General features: G+C 38.0%; 1 protein-coding gene across 1 annotated transcript in view; it reads left to right on the top strand.

Annotated features, from left to right (window-relative positions):
* The first annotated feature begins 3,763 nt into the window (after positions 1–3,763).
* insyn2ab (inhibitory synaptic factor 2Ab) overlaps positions 3,764–24,594 on the top strand; it is a 35,642-nt gene continuing 14,811 nt past the window's right edge. Inside the window, exons 1-3 of the mRNA XM_017308766.1 lie at positions 3,764–4,019; positions 4,237–4,399; positions 14,339–15,503. Coding sequence (XP_017164255.1) covers positions 14,344–15,503 — 1,160 coding nt within the window. The 5' untranslated portion in view covers positions 3,764–4,019; positions 4,237–4,399; positions 14,339–14,343. The remainder of the gene's footprint in view (positions 4,020–4,236; positions 4,400–14,338; positions 15,504–24,594) is intronic.

The following is a 24,594-nucleotide window of genomic DNA, read 5'->3' as shown; positions in this document are numbered from 1 at the left end:
GGATTTTTGTACTTGTCAAATCAGTGTTGTTCCACTCATTAAGCACACAGAGATTAAACTGGTGTTGTGACTGAAGGGGAAGGGGGGCAGGGTTGAGGGGTTTTTTTGGCAGGTGGAATTTCCATGCATGGTGTGGGAGCAGTGAGAAGTTTGACATCGGTCTATGAACAGGCGGAGCTGGGAGAAAAACAGACAATCAAATCAATAAGCCAGCAGTCAGCAAATCTCTGTTCTGGCTTTGGTTCTTATCCCCTTTTAGAAAGAAAACACATTTTTGGAGCTCAAGCTGTTGACATTGAGAAAGAGAAAACCTCTCCCTTTATTCTAAAATGTTCAATAAGATACAGAAGTAGTTCTCAAAGTTGGGGCAGGGGTTTGCAAGTGGGGGCTCGTCCAGAAGGGGGAGGGTTCTTCAGAGCCTCTTCTGAAATGAGGTAAACATGACAATGATTATTTACTTTGTATCTATTTAATGTATTGTTAGATTCCTCTCGCAATGAGCAGTCTGACAAGTACTTTCCAGGTCTGAGTAAGTATGGAAAAAGAAAAATAGAAAAGTATTTATATTTCCAGAACCTGTTACCTGTGCCTATAATTATTCATATAGTATTTACTCTAAAAATTGATGGTAAATATTATAGGACAAAATTCAAATGTGAGAGGCTCATCTCCAAAAACAGAGACAAACATTTTAATGACAGTCTACTGCTGACTCTTTAGCTAAAGTCAGCAAGATTGTGCCAGTTCTACTCATGAAATGGCTTGTACTTGTACAACACTTTATCTAGTCCACAGGACTCCACTATTATCATTTAATCTGCATGATTTTATTGGTAATGATTATTAGGGTCTGCGACAGACTGGCGACATGTCCAGGGTGACCCCGCCTCTCGCCCGGAACATTAACTGGAGAGGCACCAGCAACCCTCCCGACCCCACTAAGGGACAAGGGTGTAAAGAAAATGGATGGATGGATGGATGGATTATTAGGGTGCAATTTGTTACATTCACTGCATTCATTGTTGGTCAAAGCTTTTCTGATAGCTCCATCAGAGGGGCAACTTTGTCTTGGTAGTTTTACTAAGATGTTTTTTAACATGAGAGGACATTAATTTGCCCTAAAACTTCAACATCTTTCAGCTCACCAGTTCATTTTCTTGTATTTTTCCACATCCCACACTCAGATCACCTTAAGCTGTCTGGATTTAATGTGCTTCCTCACGTATCGACTTGCTTCAGTGGTCTTGCAGTTAATGCTGTGCATCAGCATTGATAGTGAAAACATTGGAGAAAGACCTTAATGTAGGCTAAATAGACATGAAGAAAGCAGGGGTGAGCAAGCTGAAATAAATGAGAAATTGTGACAATATTTTGTCTTTGTGTTAACTAAAACCAAATATTGGGATACAATTTAATGCAGCTATAAGCTACATTGGGGAGGAAAAAAATAGCAAGACCTGACAATGGAAGTGAATTGCTGACTCATTCTCTGTGATGAGGTTTATTCACAAATCCCAAGGTTGTTGACATTGTTTGTACTGACTGATATTTTTTTTTTAGTTTAGGCTGAGTAAAAATGTACTCCAACTCTTGTGCACTAAATGTTTTTCTCAGTGCTGTGGTTCTATCTCACTTTTTGGAAAAAATGGAAAGCCCAAAAATTAAGCTAAATATCAGTTTCAATGTTTGAACAACACAAGACTGAGGTACAGGGAAACAATACAGTTCATGTCACCTCTACAAAAGGTAGCTTGTGTGATGTGTCAACTACTCCGCAATGGACTTTACTCTGGAAGGCTGCAGAATAAAATAGAAATATCCTTTATTGTCCCACAAAGGGGACATTTCTGTGCAACTGCAGCGAAGTGACAGAAAATTAAAGCATGTATTTATATATGCTCTGTTCTCACAAAGATAGAACATAGCATATATAAAAACACAAAATGAACTGTAAACACATTTACAGAGTAGCATAATAATACTTCAATAGCTATGTTATTTCAGTGGAACATTTTTAAACAAAAAAAAATGTTCCAAGAGATGAGACTTTCAGTTGTTTCTACTGTTACACTTACTATACATCTACATTTTAGATTTAAAGAACTTTTGGTGCCGTTTTATGTTCAAAGCAGAAATGAAAAAAAAAACAAATAATAAAAAAAAAAGACAGCTAAGCATCCTGTCAAAAGTTGCAAAAGAGTAATAATGCCACAACAGGGAATCCAAACTTACAAATTCGATGCATAAGTCATGGTCACCCCAAAGGAAAGCACTGTAGTTAAAGTAATGTCCAGGTTGATTGAGGTTCCATAAAATTACTAATAAATCTTCTGGCACAGGAGAAAATGAAGAGGGAACAAAAGAGCCATTAACTTGTATATCTAACAGACAGGCACCCAATTAACTAAAACCTTTCAGTTCTCAACAACAGTCTTTAAATTAAGTCATGCTGCAGATGGACAATAACTAGCGACATTTGCTAAATTTGACCTAGATTAGTTACATTAGCTGAACACAATACAAGTGATGCTTTTGCCTTTGCCTTGCACATTTTAAAATTAAATATTATGGGATTATGAAAACTTTTAATGACTGTCCAAATAAAATCTAGCAGTTTTGAATTTTGGACATATTTAACATCTATTTCCTGCTAAAGTTAACCTCACATGCAATCTTGTCAGCTACCTTACTAAAGTCAAATACTGATTGTCCAGCATCTTCAAGATAAATTATAACATAAGCAGAAATTATTCTTTTCAGTGTGGATAACTTGACCCATCTTTTTTTTTTTTTTTACTTCAGCTGAATCCATGCTGTGATACATCATTCACATTATTATTAATGCAATCTGACATAGAAAAAATTAAAATTAGGAATGTTTTTAGTTCTGGAAGACAGGATTGCAGCAATTACAGCAATGCACTTTTTCCCGAATTATCAACACATTGTTTTAATTATCAGAATCCAGGTGCTTGGTCTTTAACCAACATAAAAGGATTTGAACATATTTCTCCCAAATTAAAATCTTTCCTCTGGCTTTAAATTAAACAAAGATTTTAAAAGTACTTGTTTTTGTTTAGAAAGTTTTACATGTTAATTCCTACACCCCTGAGATCCACAGGCACGTCTCTTTTCCAAAGTTTTATAGATTCATGTCCTTTCTCTGCTTTGGGGGAAAATTATCTGCATGTGATCTTTTGTATAATCTACAACTGTGGTCTTAGTTGTTTTTTATATTTCTCTAACACTCACAAAATACACTCCATTAAATGAAATGGACTATAAAAAAAAGCTGACTTGACAAACTTTAGATTTAAAGAAAAAACTAAGCGAGAAACAAAAACCGCTTCGTTTCCGTACTTTTTCTCCCTTTGCCTTTTTCTTTCTGTTTTACAATTCCCTTTATTCAGTCTCGTCATTTCATTCTCTCTTCTGTCTCATCTTCTCATTAACACTTCTGCCCTGTTGGCGCTTTGTCTCCTCTCTCTCTCTCTCTCTCTCTCTCTCTCTCTCCCTCTCATACGAAGCGGCGTGGCGACCCTTTTCTTTTGCTCAGTTCATCCCCCCCACATCCTTCACCACTTCTAATAAACAATGTGTCAGATGTACTAAAGTAACAGGAGGGCAGAAGACATCCAATTAAAAACACAATGCATTATTATTTCTCAGCTCCCCCTCTCTGCCATTTCCCGAAGCCCTTCAGATTATATAACAGCTCGGTGTCAGGGGAGCCAGCCTGTGGAGGACAAGTTGAGGGGGTCTTTGCCGACGATGCGGCTCACCAACTCCGGACTTTCCCCAGCAGCTTGCATACCACCCCTCCCTGCTCCACCTCGTCCTACCTTCCCCTTCCACCCACCCACCCACAAGCCCACCCCTCTCTCTCTGCTCTTCCCACACACACACACACGCACGCACACGCACGCATGCACGCACTGAATCTTGAGTGCACAGGGATTGCAGCAACAGCAGCAATGTGAGATGGAGATCTCCGCTGCGTGTGTGAGTGCCTGTTCCTGGTGAGTGCGGGGACGAGAGTGGATGAGTGTCAGTGATGCTTGAATAAGGTGTTTGAGGGAGAGCAGAGGGGGGGTGGGGAGGAGATTGGAGTAAAAAGGCAAGAGGAAGAAAAGGGGGGAATATATCACTGTGCATTGGAGACGATGTCTGTCTGCTTTTCCCCCTCTCCCATCTTGATAACCTGAATCTTTGCCGGATGTGCTACAACTACTCCAGCTGTCACTGCACTGGCTGCCTCTCTCTCGGTCCTCCCCTACCCTGCGAGCCCTGCTCCAGAGGCTGGACGGCACCCTGGCACCCGGTAAATTCATGGATGAGCAACGGAGCTACAGGGGATCTGAGCTTTCTTGTCCGTTTCACCTTTGATCTGTTTTCCAAGGTAAGACACTTTCTTGCATGCATTTGTGGGAGTTGCACACATTTTCTTGTGCACTGCAGTAAGAGTTATTTGCTCTGACTACTAAAATTGCAACTAGATGAAAGTGTAAAGAAGAAGCATCCATAATAATTTAACAGATTTCTGCTAAACTCACTGCATATGCTCGATTTTTGTGACAAATCTTGTTGCAAGAGGAATGCTTGCAGAAAGACATTTAAAGATTAAACAGATACTCTCAAAAAACAAAGACAGGTTTAGATTTTCCTTCACAGCCAAATGAGGAAAAATGACGAGTGTCGGAGTCATTTGACTTTGATTAATATCAACTCAACATGATGCATGACTTTGTAGCTGCTGACAGACCTGCAGCATCTGAGGCAAAGGCTGATTATTGAGATTGCTATACTTGTGGATTGCCAGGGCTTGATAGAGAAGACTATTGATGAGAGCTTGCTAATAGACTATTGTGTATTCAACTGTAGCAGACAGAGGATGTACGGTAGGAGAAACCCTCCACCCCTTTTTTCTTTCTTTCTTTCTTTTTTTTTTTTTTTTTTACATCAAGTTCTGTGAACTACAGAAATTACCTGATGTGATTTTTGAGCTCAAATGTGATGAAAGCTAGTTTCAGACTTATCATGGCTAATATGTTTGATCCGGAGGACTCTAGGGTACAGCATTGCACACAGGGCTGCACTTGTCTTTGGTCTCAGCTGTTACCGCCACCCAAAACCCCTCTGCTTTTTGCAGATCATTCCTTTACTACCTAATATCATGCAGTTTTATGGTGCCACTCTCCTATTCCCCTATGCTTAGTATGAGTTTGCTAAATGTGCATTCACCCCAATGTACATAACTAAACATACATTAAAAAACTCAGTTCATAGCTCTATGCTTATATATGAGGGGGAAAAAATAATTTCTCATATCTACATTTTGAGCCCACTCTCCTAAAGGATCTATTTCACAGTCTGTGCTCTCATTCAAGACTAAGGAGATTGAAGCTTCTTTCATCCCCGTCCCCCATAATGGATACTGCAACTCGGTGATAAATGTTTAAAGCTAATAAAGTCATAAAGCAAACTTTCACAGGTCTTGCTCGCGGCCCAGATAGATACATATAGCTCTAAGCAACAGCTGGAATGAAGATGATGTGCATGTCTTCTCTTAAAGCTACAGTTGGCACTGCTTTGAACCAAACATGTAGGGGAAAATATATCACTGCAACGGGCGCAATCTAATCGCTGCACAAACCCCACACTGGGGCAACTACGCAAAATGTAGTACATGCTGATCATGTACAAGAGAAGGAGGAAGTACGATGCACTGTCATCAGATTCCTTAAATTGCTCGTCTGGTGAAAGGAGAAATGAATGCAAAAAAACTTCAAATAAAGATTCCCTCTGCAAAGACGAGTCATTGCACAGCAGAATGCATATTGGATGATTCGCATGATGACGAAGAAGCATTCTCCATTTGAATAAACAGATGTCTTAAAGCGTTTTACTAAGACAATGAACTGAAACACTCAAGACTGAGTCGTGCTTATGAAGCGTTCAGCATGCCGTGAGAATATTAAGAAGTGTACAGCCACCATCGTTACTTAACCATTAATGAGAGTGGCTAGACGGGGCTATCATATGTAAATATCCTAGTGATACAGTTCAGTATTTATTATGTTGATGCAACCAGACAGGAATACAAGCCGAACCAAGCAAAGCTGCATCAATTTTCTCTGGTTCGTGATGAGGAAGAAATCATGAGTCAGCACTGTTGCAGGCTCGCTATTGCATTGAAAATTGATCCAAGCCAACACTAAATGTCCTCATAAACAGATATGTTTCTACAGCATTCCGGCCACGATAATGGATGACGTTGCTGTGGCTAAAGATGCTTTTATTACCCTAAGCACACACACACACACACACACACACACACGCGCACACACACACACACACACACACACACACGCACACACACACACACACACACACACATTCAGCACTGCAGTTTGAAGAACTGAGGGGCAATTGGAGCAGACAACGTGGTCTGTCAGGGTACATAAGGAGATTTCAGAGGATTACTTTTGCAATTTTAGACTCAATGCATTATTCATAATCCTTTGGATAGCTGGGGCCAAATCAGGGAAGGACCTCAGGTCATTAGCAGAGATCGCTTGCTATGAGGAGGAGAAAAGAAGGCATCTGAGGAGGAAAAAAAGAAATTCTCTTTAAACAGTCTGAAAACATCCACGTATCATGATAGTCTCTCACGCCCTCTCTGTGTCTGACTTCCAACAATATTAACTCATTAAGGAGCTTTTCTTCTTTTCCTTTTTTTTGTTTTATTGAACTGTCGTTTAGCTTCTTTACGTGCGACATGGCTGCATAAGGGAATTGCGTGTGCTCAAAGAAGACTTCCTGCAGATGTGATTACCTTTTCAGTGGTGTGAGATTGGGGTTTCTGAGTGTGAAATAGTATGTTCTCATGTGAATCAGCCTTGAACATTTTTTTTTTAATCTGTGTAACCACTTCAACAAGCAACTTGACAAATCAAAGTGCAAATCAAGCAGCCACACCACGGCAACAAAATTCATCTGCACCATATTTCGAGACCACTGTATGTAAAGTCATGGGACACCATATTGTTTTTGCATGATAAGCATGAGCTGGTTCATTTGTTCACATACACGCATTTTCTGGCTTTAAAGTATTGCAGTTCCTGAAGTTTGGCTACAATTGGGACTAACAGTTGCCTTCGTGCAAAAGTAGTCTTATGTTTTAAAATATTTTCACATTTTGTTACATCAGAACCACAATACATTATGCATTGGGATCTTTTGTAACAGAGCAACATAAAATTGTGCATAATTGCTAAGTTACACATGTGAATAAATCCTTTTTAGAACCACCCTTCACTGTAGATATGCTTTCAATTGCTTTACACATTTAAATGATTTTTTATTGTGAATTTTTATTTTCAAAATGCCTCAAGCTTAGTCAGCTTGGATAAGGAGTGACTTTGAGCTTCACATTTGAAGTGTTGTGCTAGAAGATGTCATGTCTCAGCTCTGATTAACTATAAATAACTGTTTAGGGTAATTATTTATAAAACTAGTAAATTAGATTGAAATGACATTTACCTAATACCTAAAAATTGTTCTGTGTCAGTTGTTTATGAATAACTTACTGATAAAGCTTAGTTTTTAAAACATGAAAGATACAACACACACACACACACCCCCGCACACACACCCCCGCATACACATATCTGTGTGTATATATATATCCTCCTGACTACCAGTAGTTCATTTTTGTCCTCTGTAGAGGACATTTCTAAACTTGAATATCCCCCACCCCCTACATTCTACTGAATTAATTCCTTTTGATATCTAGAGAGGACATTTAGGGCTTTTCAATGATACCACATGTGAATGGGTGGGACTTTTGTATGTACCTTTTCCTAATTCATAAAAATTGCATTTATCAGTAATAACACATTTTTTGGGAAGAGACAAAGTAAGTGCATAAAACCTTTTATTACCTTACAAAGACTGGGATTTTAAAAAAATGGTGATTGGACAATTTTTTTTTTTTTACTGGTAGTCAGGTAGTCAGTTTTCCTGGTAGTCTGGTAGACATACAGTACATACAGACAACTTTTCTTCTTTACATAAGTTTATTTAAACATAATTCAACCTTACAGTCAAATAGTTTGCTGAACAAAGTCGTTAAGCTAGTGAGAAAATAACATTAAATCATGATGCTAAAACTTCTAAGGAAAAAAAAAATCTTAAAATATAACCTGTGTAATGATGTCACACTTCACTGTGAATGGCATATATTGAGGGACCAGATTTTGTTGATGAGGAATGTGGAGTGTCTTTATTCATTATAACTAATTAACCTTCATTTACACCAAAATATGTTGTGTATTCTTCACACAACACTAGAAATATGTGATGAATATAACATGAAATAACCCATAGAATAATTTATTGTACTATCACAATGTGCTATAAATATGTATGCTTAAAGCCCATGGTATTGTATTAAAGAGTTTTGTCGGTGAGGCCAATTAGCTCTAGATTAATTTAAGAATGTAGATTGACCAGAGATCAATCTTACAGCAAACTACAGAGAGGGTTTATTTGCTTCCTGTCAATAATTCAACAACTGACACTTTAATTAAGGCCAGATGTTTGTGGTGTTAGCCTGGTAAAAACCAACTCCTTGTTCTACACTTTGCATCATACAGATGTTCTGGACTCTCAACTATTGAGAAACGATTGCTTGGACTCTGTTAAGGTTTTAAATTTTACCCTGTGGCTAACATTTGGCCATGACATATCTAATGCGCCAGTTCGACGGTATGAAACTTGCTGGGAATTGCCTGCGAGATAAACAACCATCCCACACTGTGAAGCGAGAGGTGCTAAACTGAGCCATTAATGTTAATTTGATATTTGGAAGCGTGGCCAATATATTAGCCAGGCTAATAGAGTGTGCAACAACTGTGCTGTTCATAGAATCTCCCACATAAGCTGTGGATCTCTGCAGCTCCTCCAGAGATCCACATCTTGTGGTTGCTTCTCTTATTAATGGTGTCTTTGCTGGACCTGGTATGGATGGACACAAATAATGCATCTGTAGGTTTGCCGTTGGTCTGAATTTATTACATTTTGACATGATGGATTAAAGTGTGCTTTGTAGTAAGTTCAAAGCTTAGGATGACCTCACGCTGCTTTCAACTTCCCAACTGAACCGTCTGGTTTTTTCTTTGGTATTTTGTACGATCTTCAAACAAACCTCTGAGATCTTCACTGAACATCTCTATTTCTTCTCAGAACTAACTTACCCAGAGACTGTTGGCTGAAGGAAACTGACTGAATAGCATTGTTTCAAGGGCATCAAAAAAAAGGAAGACGAATACATATGCATACCACACTATTAAGATTGTTATTTGCAAAACACTTTGGATCCTATGTAGCACTTTTCGTTCTCTTCACAGTTTTGTGTTGGTCCATAGCGAACAATCTCAGTAGCATAAGTTTGTGGTTGTCAAATGATAAAATGTAAAAAATAAGTTTTGGGAACATCAGTGTTTTTTCAAGACGCTATATATATACGGTGCCTTCAAAAGTCCGAGCTAAGAGTTAGGTTGGCATGGGCAGATTGCACGGTGATCCAGAAGGCAGGCGTCCTGCAAAAAGTACAGCCCCCCTGCCTTTTGTTATCTGCTCCGGTTCTGCTTTTGTGTGTGTTTATGCCTCGTGTGAGCGGGCGCGCCTTGAGATGCCGGGAAAGGTGTCTCTTTGAAAAGGTGACTACAAGGCCCACACACACCAACACTTCCTTTTCGTTTCTTCCCTCTCTCATAGTGAGAGCTGCCATATGAAGAAGAAAAAAAAGAAAAAACACCCACACACGAATACAAAAGCAACAGAGTTATAAAGAATAAAGTCAGTTTGGACAACATCAAAGAGCGTGCCTCCTTTTAAACCGATCTCGACTAAGCAGTTTCTTTTTAAATGTCCCGCTTATTAGAAATTAACATTATGGCAATCTAGTTGTCTTTTTATAACTTTCTAAGAGATGGTAAAATGGACAGTAAGGAAAACATCTCTTCAGTGTCAGTGTCTCGTCAGAACAATCACATTGATGGATTTACAATGTCGCGGGATGATAGAACATAATTACTTTCGGGGGAGCAGCAACACCATGAATAGCTGGCTTTTGTGTTGTTATAAATGATTCATTGGGGTTTATTTATCGCGTGCTGTCATGTCATATGAAAATGATTAACCAGCTCTTTCGGGTGTTTCCCTTCAACCATATCAGACATCATTTCATTTCCTTATGCTGCTTGATATATTTCATGCACTTGCAATAGGAAATACTTCATACCAGCTGAGTCAGAAATTTTTATTTTTTATTTTTTTTTTAGGTATGGGTGACAGCAAAACAAAAAATAAAACAACTTCTCAGAATTGTCTATGAGTGGCTTTTTGTAGTTATTTTATGATACCAAATGTGTTGATGATTTATTGTTATCGCTCTGAAGTTCTATAACTTTTACTTTTGTTTGATCCTAATTTATGCAGGTTATGTCCTACTGAGAAAATTAATTCTCAGCTACAGGAGCAATATGTTCCAACACTGCATATAATCATAAAAGATATATACAAAGCAACAGTACAAAAATGTCAAAATGTGTAAGATAATAATTAATTATAAAGCTATGATTAAGCAAAAGCATGATATTTTTGACCCGCATATTAAGTTAGCCCCAAAGGTATCAAACAGTTTAGTCTCCTTTTGGAGATGATTAGAATGGTGATGGTGCAGAGAAAGAGAAAACTGCCTCCCCCCTATTTTGTACAGACTGAAGGAACACAGAGAGTGATGGTATCTTGGGATTGAAGGTTGTGACTGGTGTGTTTGGGTGACATAGGAAGGCAAGCGTACCAAGAATTGATTTGTAAATAAAAGTGTACCAATGGAAACTGCATGTCAATAGACATGGCAAAATAACTAACTACATGCTAATCCAATAACTGAAGAAGATGGAAGTAATCACATATAAAATGTCTCCATAGTCTAGAAGAGGCAGGAATGCTGGAGTAACAAGTTGATTCCTTGCATTAAAGAAGAAAACATGACCCGTCGATGTAAAAGAAACCCAATTTTCATCTCTGTTTTTTCAAATGACTCTCAACATGAGCTTTAAAATGTTGATTTTTGTCAATAACGATGCTCAGCTATTTTTAAGAAGACACAAGGAATCTTTTGAGCATCATATACTGGGTACAACAGCAGGCAAGTTTTTTTTTTCTTTTGGAAAATTCAGAATATGTTTACCATCAGGCTTTCTATGTTGCTTTTTAAAGGATTTTAATATTCTAAAAGAAATATCAGTCTATCTGCTACCTATCTACAAGTTATTAGTACTACATGGTTTCCAATATTATTGTGACTGTGCACTACTTGTGATGATTTATTTTAGACAGTGACACATATTTTGTTCTTCTGGAGTTTCTGGACATTCATCTTTGCTCCAACACAGGGTTAACTGGGTTTCAAAAAGCTACTATGACGCCCAAACATTGCAGCACCCACCATGCATAGCTTTATCTTTTAGCTCTGAAGGATTTCATGACTTTGGCATACTTGGCTGCAAATAAATAAATAAATAAATAAATAAATAAATAAATAAATAAATAAATAAATAAGTGAAGATATATATCTTCACTAAACATACATTTTGGACTTTTTAGGATCTTTAATGTTTGAGGAGTTTACCAAAGTGCTCAGCTAACGTTTGCTTCCTACTTCTTTGATAATTCAGTTCAGTTTTCTTCATGATTCGTTAACTGTGTGTAAAGACAACTGACTTACACAAGAGCTTTTTCTTGCTCCATGATGCAAGTGCTTTTCTCTAAAAGAATTGCAATTACAGGAGCTTTCAGTGCCTTCTTCAGGTCACTTCCACTTGGCAGTCTGGTTGGCCTCAGCTGACCGTAACCTTGAAATCTGCATCTGGATCTGGAGCAAAATAGATGATAGTGACCCTCCATAGCTGTTTATGTGAACCTCAAGGCTGTAGAGGGTCACAAAAACAGAACTTTAAGATTACTGTTGTGTGCTTAAATATTATTTTACTAGTCAAATTAAATCAATTCTTATTTGTATAGTGTCAAATAATATCAGTGTTCAATATTATTTAATTTTAAGAAGTACTCATTAAATGCAGAGAAAGCTATAATATTTTTAACAGTTTAATAGGTACTTTTATTCATACATTCTTGAGAATAGTCATTATCTTGGTTTGGCCCAAAAGGAAAATGAGTTTGACACTAAAGATGTAGATTGAGCTTTGCACTTCAGTTTTAGCTCTTTATCAAGCTCCATTAACATATATATGAACTTTTAAACATGTTACTTTTTTATGTAAAAAATAAATAATGCTTTGGGTGCTGGGGAGTAGCTCTTTGTTGCTAAGTGTTTCTTAATCTTTCAATTGATCCATATATTTTCTTGTTCTTTTTTTATTTACATTTTTTTTTATTTTTTTTTTACAGATATTCAGGTGATTTCATTCATCCAGCTCCCTTTAAAATGTGATCACTGAGCATGCACCGTTCATATTTTGTGTCTAGTTTTTGACCTCACCACTCCACTCAGCACAGCTGAGGTCCAGGGAGTGATGATAATAAATTTCCCCTCGGGGACTTTCAGCGCCTACAGGTGGATACAGATGGAGGAGCTCAACACCAGTTATTATTGTAGAGTGTAGCATGTGTGGGCCACAGCTGCTCCCAGGCCATTTCTTCTGCTGGCGGGCACCTGAAACCACAGGAGGAATATATTATATAGTAAACACCTTTAGCTAGGAGGCTAAGCACCAAGCACCCTCCAGCCATTTCTTAGCAAAACACCTCGAACCACTATGGCGGATATACCATTAGAAAGCTCAACGTAGCAGCTCGCAAGGCATAAAAAACGCTAAGAAGGTTTATTGAAAAGCAAGTGGATGCTGGAGTGAAATGTAAGCAATAGGTGGCTGATTGTACTGTAGCACAGCGGTGAGAAGTAAGTCAGATGCATATAAAATATAAAAATCAGCAAAGCAAACGTCTTATAAGCTCCTAGATTTGAGCCTGATCGTTTATCTAATGTGTTCCCTCACGTACATTTCATGTGAAGCTAGATATGCATTTATACATATTTTCAGGTCGATGTCACATTAAATCATGAAGTAATTGGTACACCATTACTTCAGAGAGGTCAGATTTTACAGTGATCCAGCAGGGGATCCCCACAGACCACATCATCAGAGTCAGTGCTGCTTCAGACATGTAAATACTGCTCTTTCACAACAGCATTAATAAGTAAAACAAATGTGTCACAGTGTAATCACATTCAAAAGCTAAATTATTCACTTTGGCGGTGCTATGAATTAATGATACACTGAAGCACACATAGCTATACCTGCTCATATTGCATGTTATCTTAACAGTTAACGGATTTAGCGGAGTTAGACGGCGATAGCAGCAAACGCTCCTCCTAACCCGAGTTGTGCATAGGAGTCTATAAACAGTTTTTAAATAACAGCAGAACCAGCGCGGATGGCAGGGTGGAGGCAATTATTATTCCAGAAAGGTCTCGAAGCAAATCATCAAACAGTTGGCAAGAAAGCTACATTGTGAGATGCCACTGCATGGGCAAAGGCTATAAGTGTTTGTGGAGTTGAGCGGAACAGAACAACAATGCCAGCGGTGAAGAGAAAAACTCTTTTGTCTCTGTTTTGTGTCCCCATAAAGACGTGGTGGAAACTAAATATTATGTGGGTGATCAAATGCATTTAGGTTTAAGTCTTAGGTCAGACTGGCTTCTTAACACGAGCAGCTCTAAGTGATAGACCAACATACAGGCATGTATGGCTGGAAAAAAGACAGATGTCCACCTTTAAAAAGGCTTTGCAAATAGATATTTAAAATGTGTGGCATGCATACGTATTGTGTATGCTGTCTTTACTGTGTTTTTCTGAATGTGTTTTCATTCAAATACATTAAAATGTGTGGTTTCAACAAGACAAGATGTGGAAAGGTTTTTGAAGTGATGACATGTAAGCATCCAATCCAAAAAAAAAAAAGATACATATAGCAAAAAATTACTGTGTAGCCAAAAGTCTCTTGTTTTCAAAAGACACCAAAATTTATAATATAAAGATATAAAGAGGCGTTTGAAAAGGAAATAAAATAAAGACAAACTCTGGTTTTACAGAGTTTGTTCAGCTGTAAACTTCAAGGGTTCTTACTTAGTTTGTCTTTGTTCCATAAAACCATGAACACATGTTCACTCTATTTTACAAAAATATATATTTTTTGCTTATGAAGTAACATGCAACACTCAAACTACTTTTTCTTCTTATTTCAGGAAATATGGTGAGCAAAGAGGAGACCACATGCATTGTTTTGTCAAATTCAGATGATTCAGACTCAGACGAGGGACCTTCACACACATCGCACTCTGGACCAGATTCAAGCGGGCAAGAGGTGAAAAAGAGAAACAAGGCCTTACAAGTACGTTTCAAAGATATCTGTGAAGCTCAGAAAGAGCAGCGGGGAAGACACTCAAGGTCTATTTCCTGCAAGGTTACACACAGGAAGTACATGACCATGCCTGCTAGGCGCTCGATTCCGAATGTAACCAGGAGCACTGGTGTCCAGACCTCACCAGACCTCACTAAGCGATACAAAACATTTCCTTTCGAGAGGAAAAAAGGACACACGTTTAAACATACAGCCATGGTAGAAGATTACAGACGACAAAACAATGGTTTTTTGAGTGACATAAAGACAGGGGGAGACGATGGGCAGCCGGTTGGAGAATCCTCCAAGTATAAGGGTAAGATTATAGGACAAACAAAAGCCCTGCTTCATCACACGGATGACAGCAGCGGCACAGAGGATTTGCTGTCAAGTGCCAACTGCGTGGATGGACCTTCGTATCCAGACTCCTCACGTTTTACAGAAGAGGGACATTCGAGTGAGCAGTCTTCTAAAAATGAACCGGAGTACCAAGCGTGTGGGAAGTGGACTAAACACATAGGATTACTCAAAGACGACACTGACCCCGGTTCATCCTCAAAGCGCCAGCTGGGGGACTCCGAGTTCTCAGAACACAAGCCAAGGAGCATGGGCCCTGTAGCGTGGAACTCTCTGACACAAGTGGAGGCCATAGGAAGTCCCTCGGTGAGCTGTAAGCGGAAAAAGGGTGCACAGCTGAATGAGCGGCAATCGCAGACTTTTCCTCATAGCGTTAAATGCTCTGTGCAGTCGCAAGGGCAGTGTCGGACGAGGCATGCGTCAGCATCCTCTAAACTGCAGAGAACTGCTGAGGGGGATGAGAGCTTTCCACCAGGAGGCATACAAGCTCCAGGCTTGGGGAGCAGCCAGCAGATAATACCCTTATCTGGAGACAAGGATATGAAAGCACAGCTGCAGGCCATGGAGAATCTCATCAGCTCAAGCCAGGAGACCATCAAGGTTCTTCTTGGAGTTATTCAGGAGCTGGAGAAAGGAGAAGCACAGAGGGAAGGGTAAGTATAGTGCAATTAATTGTGTAATTCTATACAAAAGCAGCAAAGTACTGATTAAATTAAGTTTATGCAAATTCTGTGCAACGCACAGAGAATTTTTAAAGCAGGATCATACTGAAATGTTAAGGATTTACTGCTTACTTCTTATTGCCATGCGCCACTTGAAATGAACATGAATGATACCTCCAAGTCATTTCTGGTATCAAGACACAGAAAAGGATCAATCAAGACTTTCACAAGGGCACAAAACCCAACCGGGAAGCATGTAAATGACACACTATTTTCTCATCATGACTAATAACTGCATAAACCGACATAATTAGAACTTGTTTCAGAAGAGAAAAATAAAGAATTATATCACTGACAATCCTTACAGAAAAATCCCAGGAATGTGACATGCAGAAATCACATGAAAGCCATGTGTAATGATTTGAGTCATTTTAAAAACCACATGTATAATTGTGGATTTGGAATTTTTCATGGTGACAAAAAAACAAAACTTGTGATCCCCGTGTTTTCATATATTTTCATATGTGTTCACTTGTGTGAAATATACAGTCACTTCTCATGTGACGGAACAATAATTTCATGGGATTTCCTGTAAGGGAATATTAGACCTGGATTATGGATGAATCTCAATTTTAATACATGCAAAACATTATGTTTATATGATCACATTCCAGAGCCTTCCTGCAGAGAAAAACAAAAGAAAGCAGAAGGTAGCAGGATTATTTCAACCACCCAATTCAAAAGCTCATATTTTACTGTATTATAGAATTTAAAACCAAGCAAAGAAGGCTTTTTGAACATATTTTTGTATCATTTTATGGTGAAATGAAACCCTCTCCCTGTCATACCAGTCTTTAGTTGTCTAGCAGCTAATTCTACTTAAGTTAACTTTTACTTATCTTCAGATTGATCTGTTTTATCTGTTTAATTTGCTACAAATTAAACATAAAACAAGATTTATTGGGTTTTTTTGGCATTGTATCAAAGGGGATCTGCTCAAACTCAGCAGAGATTTTTGCCTGTAATCGCCTGAATGCCAATTCCAAAGATATCCCTCATGATTCCCACTCCTCCTATCTCTTGGTGTTTCATTCTGTAAATGAAACCATTCTAATGATAATGTATTTATATTTGAATATCCTAAGAGAAAAGCAAGCTCAACTTCTACTACACTTACTTTTGAATGTGCTTACTTTTGAAAACCACACTTTTTAAGGGCTAAAAGATTATTTCCCATAGTAGTTCCTGCAGTCCTATAAAACAGCTGGGACACTTTATCCTTAAGAAGCGCAGGGTTTAGAGACAACAATAAAGCACAAGCCTTGGGTGAGAATCTGTTTGGTTAGAGGCTTGAAGTCATAACTTTCAAAACTTCCCTGTGTAAAATGTTTAAGTCAAAAAATAAAATAATAATAGTAATCTTTTTTCACTCATAGAAACTCGATGCTTGTGAATGCTGGATACAATGTGTGTTTGGGGTGCAGAAAAACACAAATAAAATTGGGAAATGCTACTCATAAACTTCAGCCAGCATTATTTTTTTTTTATTTCAACACATTTTATAAAGCCTAACGACGATGAATTTGTTCACAGTCGTCATCATGACTGTGACGTTTCACATAGTTACATCATTTTTCACAGCATAGGTGCGTCCTATGTTATTTAACCTGTTTTTACTACATTGTAAAACTGCAGTTGGATTTAAACCACATTACTAAATTAATGTCACTGTTAGCTTCAAGGCTATATGAAATATTTTGAGCTACAGAAAAGGCTAAACAGTTTGCATAAAAAAAGGATCAGTTTTAAACCCTACAAAAAGTAGCAATCAACATTTTTTTTTTCCTTACATGCAGGGATTTCTGGGGAAGCTAGATAAAAGAAACTGCACCACTCTCCAATTAACTGGTGAAGGGTGAGGGTTTCAGAATTGGGCTTTTTCTTTCCTTCCTGAATTTTGTGTTGTACTTAGATTTTTTTGTTGGTTCTTCAGGTTCTTGCCTTTATTTTTGCCCAAACCCACTTTGCCTTTTTCATTTACTTAGTTTTTAGTATCGGCGACTTAGTCCTGATTCCCTGTCCATTTGTCACACGTGTCCTGGATCGATGCATCTGTTTCTCATGTTTATAATAGCTCAGGTAAAATTTCATTTTTCCATCGTCCATTCATCATATTGTAATGGCTTCCTGCCTTCATTAACTTCTTTTTGTCCGGGAAGATGTTATTATACCTTATTTTGTTGATTCTGCTTTCAGGGCTCCTTTTGCTTTAATTTCTTTAGACATTGTTCACCACAACTGCCTCTGGAGATCTGATTATTTTGCATGCTCATTTCTTTGACCTGTCCTGTTTTTGGCACACAGACCTAAAGATAATTTCAAAACCGCATCAAAATGCAAGGCTGCAAAGACTGTAGGCTTTCCTACGATGAATACAGGCACTGTCCCAGAGAGAAACATAAAAGCAAAAGTCAAAAGGTTAAACATTATAAAAGCGTTAGAATGAAACGCATCCCTCAAGAGAAATAGAGCAAAGAGGTTAAGCTGGTAAAATCAAAACAAACCAAAACACAAAAAAAGAAAACAGCTGCATCAGCATTAATTCTTTTCAGAATCAAACATTTCCTGTGTGATTAAATGCTAAATTATTTAGTTTCTGAGTTAATATTTAGCTTCAGAACCATGTTCTATGAAAGAAGCTTTAAATCTGCAGCTCATAGAGTCAATCATCCTCTGGGATTTACGAACATGTATTCTGGACATGGACGATTGGACTACATTCCACAGTACCTCAGCATTTCTTGGTTTTGGCTCAGAAACGGTGTGTTAGAAGCCAGCCCTCTGGTTTTCTATTGGATTAAAGTTACAGAATTGGCCAGACCTCTTCATTTCATTAAGTCGTCACGATGCTGTTCACTTACTGGTGCGTTTGGAGTTGTTGTCTTGTTGAAACTCCCTTTTTGTAATTTTCTCATCAGCATAAGAAAACATGACCTATTCAAGTATTTAGATGTAGTTAAATTGATTTATGAGTCCTGATATACAACAAATACACTTAAATACCAAAATGCTTTTAAATGATCTGTTTGGCATTTGTAAGGGGAAAAAAAGTAATCTATTCTTCAACGTATAAACATTAATCTTTAGGCCTGACAATGAGTTTTTTTTTGTCTGTTTTTGTTTTTTGGCAACTTGTAGCTGTTTCAATCCATGTTGGTTTTCAATAATTTTGCTTTTTAGGTGCTTCTTCACAAAAGCTCAGCTTCACTTTGCTATCTTCTAATCATTGCTCTAGACCAGTGTTTAACAACTTCAGTCCTCAGGGACTCGTGCCCTGCATATTTTAGCTATATCTCTGTTTCAGAACAACTGATTCAAATCATCGCATGATCTTCTCTGCATGCCATCAAGTACTGCAGGAGCCTACTAATCATGCACTAAATCTGGCCGTAACTTTTTTTTCCATATAGAAAATAACTTTCACCAGAAACAACGCTTCACCAGGATAATGAATTTGAAATGACAGTAGTTGAAAAAAATTGTGTGTGCCACTGCAAACAGGATCGTCTCCTACAGCATTTCAAAATAAATCAGAAAAAAAAAAAAAACATGTTTACGATCTGTACAGAAGTCGGGCAATTCTATTTTGACAAACGGACAAAAAAAAACAGCAGCCACAGTAGAGGAGGCCCCTCTACTGTGGCTGCAAACCAGTTGTTTGCAAATTAGCAAACAACTGGTCCAACGTAAAATTGTGAAAGCTTAATCAGTAAAAGGTGTAAAAGTCACTGGCAGTGGTTAAAAATATACGATGCCTCGAGAATCTGAAAAGGACAACCTCAAGCTGTTCTTGAACTGAAACCTGAATATTAAGCAAGCAAGAAACAAACCAACATATTGTTGCAAAACTGCAAGAAAATATTTCTTATTTCCTGAAAGATAAAAGCATGACGCTCTGTTGCAATTAGGGGGAGTGAGAAACTAACAAAGCTATTGGGAAACTTTAAGTGAAGGGCAAGATATTTTTGCTTCTTGTCCACTGTTTATGTTTTCACATCTTATCAGACGGGCGTCAGAAACCTTTTTGAGCCCCTCATCATGATCTTCAAGGTATTCCTGAGTTTGTTTTACAAGGCCAAAAGCTGTTTTATTGGGAAAGAGGCTATCACAAAACAATAGTGGATTTAGTTTGGTGATATTTCATAGTTATGCTTGAGTAAATACCAGAATACAGATTTTACAATCACAACATGAAAACCTGTCTAGTTGAATGTGTGAGTTGTGAAATTCCACATGAAGTGTACATATTTATATTTAAATTATAGATTGGGAGTAAAGTTGAATTGAAGTGAAATTATTTGTATGCACGAACTTGACCAATAAAGCTGATTTTGATTTTGGTATTGTTGGCAATAACAGGTTACTTTTCTCCACATTGTCAGTTGACTGTAATCCTTCTCTAATACCCTAATCTCATTAAATGTGTTCTACATATCAAGAGTGAAATTTATATTGGCTAACTAAAGTTCTAGAACTTTGTTCACAGCCAGGCTCTTAAAACAACACCAATATAAAATCCAAATGAATCCAGGGCAAATTTTATTTAAGAGTTACTCATTCCCACTACAGAAGAAGGCACCCTGGTGCCACTGTGAGACTTTGTTTTAAAGGCCCAATTAGTGTGACCTCATAACCCTGCCTTTCATCTCTACAAAACTCTGCCTGCTTTTAGCATCTGCGGTGTGCGGTGTTTGGACATTGTGAGCCGGCGTTGCTGGATTACTTTCTCTGGTACATTCACAAACCGCATTTTCTGCTTTGACAAGGCTGGACAGTCGGATAGGCTTTTCTAAATCTCTGCTGAACGCTAAAACATCTTTCTGAAGTTAGCATCATATTTTATACATTGGCCGACTTACTGGAGCATCAGAACATCCTATACACAAAATTAACCTATATTTATAGGAAATCCAGTTTTGAACATTGTCGTTCAGAGGCTGGTGATGTGACTTTATTAGGTTTTGTAAAAACAACTCTTGTTTTTAAGAGTGCCAGAAGTTGATTGTTGATTTTCTTTTTTTTTTTTTCTTCTTTTTTTTTTTTAGCAATTGTAAAATATACAATCTAAAATCTGATGTATTTTATTGCAATTGTTTGTGTAAGAACAACACAGTAGTTCATAACTGGATCAAAACATACAAATCTGAAAATTGTGGTCATGTGTTCAGGCTCTTCTGATCTAATATACTTGGATAAAATCCATGAAGGGCTATATCGGAGCAACACCTGTTAAAGCCTGCAAAAGACTTACAATAGGACAATGATCCACAACACATAGGCAGAGCTATGTTGGTGTGGTTTAACTCAAAACATATTTATGTGGTAGAATGGCCGGCTGAAAGCTGGTCGATACATACAGCAAAAGACTGGAGCAGACGGCATTTGGTGGACTTAAGGATCACAGCCACACATGAATAGCTAAAACACACAAACATTTACAAAAATAAGTCCTGTGTTCATACATATTTTTGTAGGGCAATACATAGTTGCATTTAATCCTAAACGGATATTCTGGCTTGGTGTATAGTAAAAAGGAAATGAAAAAGAATAACAAGACAGGTTGTACTTTTCAAAGCCGCTGACTCATTCCTTATTACAGCTGCTCCGTATAAAAACTCTGAATCTTAAATTCCCTGTGTGGCACGTTGCATGAACCCAGTGGGAACAAATGTTCTTAGTTAATGAGTAATATCTCCAGATTCTAGACTAAAGGAAGTAAAAGTTCTCACGGTTTCACTGCAATAAGACTTATATCGATGAACCAGTCAAAGGGAAAGGTCATCTGTAGCCAAGCAGCTGCTGCGTACAAAATTCCAGACGGGAGCAAAACTTCATCTGAGCTTCCTCGGTTCAGGCCAGAATGGACGGTAGCTCTTGTAAAAACTGGGCTAAGCAGAATATTTTAGTCTTAACTGCATTTAACTGAAGACAATCTGCACATAAAAAGCTATGTTTTCATACGTGACCAGGAACAAGATCCAGATAGTGATTCTAAGCAAGTCTTTAAAAAGTAAAATGATTTTTTTGTCATTATTTTTTTTACCAACATATCATACCATCTATTCCATTGTTCTCCTTATTTTAGAGAAAAGGGTGCAATAAATATTTTGACATTTCTTTATAGAAACCTTCCTGTTTGTCATTGTCTACTGCAGTCATTGCAGTGCTTGAGCAGAATTAAAAAAAAAAATGTCTGCAATTTACAGAAGAGTTCAGTAATTAGCTTTCAATCTTGTTTTAAATGTGCCTATTTCAGTTGGTCCTGATTTTGTATCAAAAATTAATGGAAAAAAAAAAAAGCCTGAGGAGCAAATTTAACAAGTGGTTAAATGTTGGGTGTGGATGCAAGCTGCTGCTGCTTGATTATGACTAAAATCATAACAATTGTTTTGGTCAATTAACGAGAAGACAACATATGATTAATCAGTGTTTTTCTGTTGAGAACCAGATCTGGAAAAACAATCTTTCCTCAGTAATTTTGACTTTCTGCCAAAATTATTTTTAAAATTTTGAAATATAAAGCTACTATTGATTGAAATGCTGGTAAATAATTTAGATGTGTGTCTGCTTCAACACACCTGAGGCAAATAATCAGGTCATTAGCAGGACTTTGGCTGCATACCAAGGAGGTATTTCAGCTATTTGGATCAGTCACTGAGTGGTTCGATTAAGATGTAAATAACTTAAATCATAACTTTTAGCTTTTATCTTCACCATAGTCTGGATTATCATGCCTGATATTGCTTAGCCTTGTGGATTTAATGGCAAAGTTAACAGACATTGACTGCTCTGGCACAACATCGAATCATCCGCAAACAGCAGCTGACTGTACTCACAGCACCATGTGATGGTGAAATTTCTTGTAGTTTTTAATATTTACCACTGGTCCATCATATGTCAGTGAATCAATAGGTGCTCCCCCCCCCTTCTTTTGTTATAAAAACAAAACTTTCTGAAAGCAAGAAACTGATTAGGAGATTGGTGCTCACCATATGTTTCGCATCTCCTTAAATTTAGTGAAGTCAGACTTTCTTGTGGAGGTTTTCTGCGAGATCCCAAGAATAGGAAGCACAAACAACCCATTTATTTGTTGCATGTTTCACTTCTTTTAGGATTTTCCTTAGAATTTTTGGGGTAAAAGCAGGGATGAAAGTAAGGGGGTACGGCAGGGTACTGCGTACCCCTAAAAGATTTAGCGGGGGTACGCAGTACCCTCAAGAGAGGAGCGGCTCTCTGCTGTAAAAAAAAATCAATGGATTCACTGTGCAGCTGTGAGTAGAGCCACTAATCAGCCGTAACTGATTAGTTTTTCAAGAACAATCTAAAATACGACTTAATCAGTTAATAAATAGCTTTTTTCCTCATTTCATATTGTTTCTGAACTGTTCGTGCTTTGCTAGAGAAGGGGCGCAGACTGTCGAACGCGGAAGGTTTTGAGTTGATCTCAGCATTAGGTGACAAACTGAACGCCGCCTGGACGCTGAGAGCAGCACGTCCTCCTCTGACTCCTTATCAAAACGTTCATAACTTAATTAAAGAACAACGACAAAAAATCAACAAAACGTACTCAAATTAATGACCCAACAACGATAATAATCTCAGTGATTATAGTTTCAACAAGGTGTTGCGCAATTCTGTGCGTTTCGGTTCCATTATCAAAATAACGAGCAGAGCAGGAGTTTAAAATTAATCAACCACAGCTGTGTTCAGGGAGCGCTTATTAATGTTCGCAAAAATAAATATCAAGCCTGCAAACCTGATATCGTAACGTAATCTCGGGTCGGTTTGTGGAGCGCAGGAGGTTGCCATAGCAACGGGTGTGCTTAAATGAGAGACGGAGAGTAAAAAGGTGCGAGTGGCTTAGAGTTGACCACCTGTTCAGGTTGTTTTATCTTTTTTTACTTTTGTCTTGCCCCTGTAGTTTCTGAACGTTCAATAAACGATAAACTTGAACTAATTACCTCGTTCTTTGTGAGTATACGTCATTTACAACAAACATCAAATACAGTAAATATGTTTCATTAAGTATTTAATAAACAAATACTTGTTTGTTAAATCGGTGAGGAGGCACCATGTTAGGAAGAGAAGTGGAAGCTGCAGGATCTTCAGAACAAACAGGTCATGATGCTGGGCTACTGATTGTCCCTCTGTCTGGACACAGGATCAATATAACCAGTTTAAAAGCTAAAATGAATGGTTATATGCCAGACATGGAAAACTGGAACTGGGTTGCACTCCATGCCATGATGTTCAGGATTTAGGTCTCATGGCATCTCAAGGTGTCAACATTGCAGCCAGTGGGCTGAAGGAAATACAGCTTTATTTTGTAGCAATTCAAGATCTACCAGCTTTTATCGCTTCACAAAAAAATTCATCAGCACAGAAACTCCAAAGCACACAAAGATATATATATATATGTCATAGTACCCCCAAGAATTTAAAACTACTTTCACCCCTGGGTAAAAGTATATCAATTACACGCAAGGTTTAATTTGAGAAGCAAAATACGTGAAGGGGAAAACTAAATGAGGTTTTTATAGGGGCTATGTTCCTTGAAATATTATTATCAAAGATGGTGCAAAGATAGATAGATAGATAGATAGATAGATAGATAGATAGATAGATGACAACAATTCTGCTACAAAAATTGTAAGTGTACACTGCATTGCACTATAAATGAAACATGAAGGGCCACTCAAGATGGTGACCTTTGTTCTCACATTATGCAGTGCTCAGGCAGGCGGAGCAGCAGGTATATAGGCGGGGGGTCTTGAGCGCAAACCGTGTCCCAGGACAACTGATATGAACAAACACCTCAGCAGTACATCATTCTGGGTTTCAATTCATTGTCAGTAGATTCGGTCATGGACATCCTTTTGTGAATGGCTGTGTTACATTCACGTGTAGTGACTATTATTTGTGGTGAGTAGCGGAGAGAGGCTGTTTAAATGACACGAATCTAAAGATAAATCCAGGTTGCGCATCTCTGGAGCAGTCCTTGTCTTTGCGCCGAGTTCCTGTC

The sequence above is a fragment of the Poecilia reticulata genome, linkage group LG15, assembly GCF_000633615.1.
Source record: "Poecilia reticulata strain Guanapo linkage group LG15, Guppy_female_1.0+MT, whole genome shotgun sequence".
Classification (NCBI taxonomy): domain Eukaryota; kingdom Metazoa; phylum Chordata; class Actinopteri; order Cyprinodontiformes; family Poeciliidae; genus Poecilia; species Poecilia reticulata.
The sequence above is the reverse complement of the archived record's forward strand: the minus strand, read 5'-3'. Positions and strand labels throughout refer to the sequence as shown.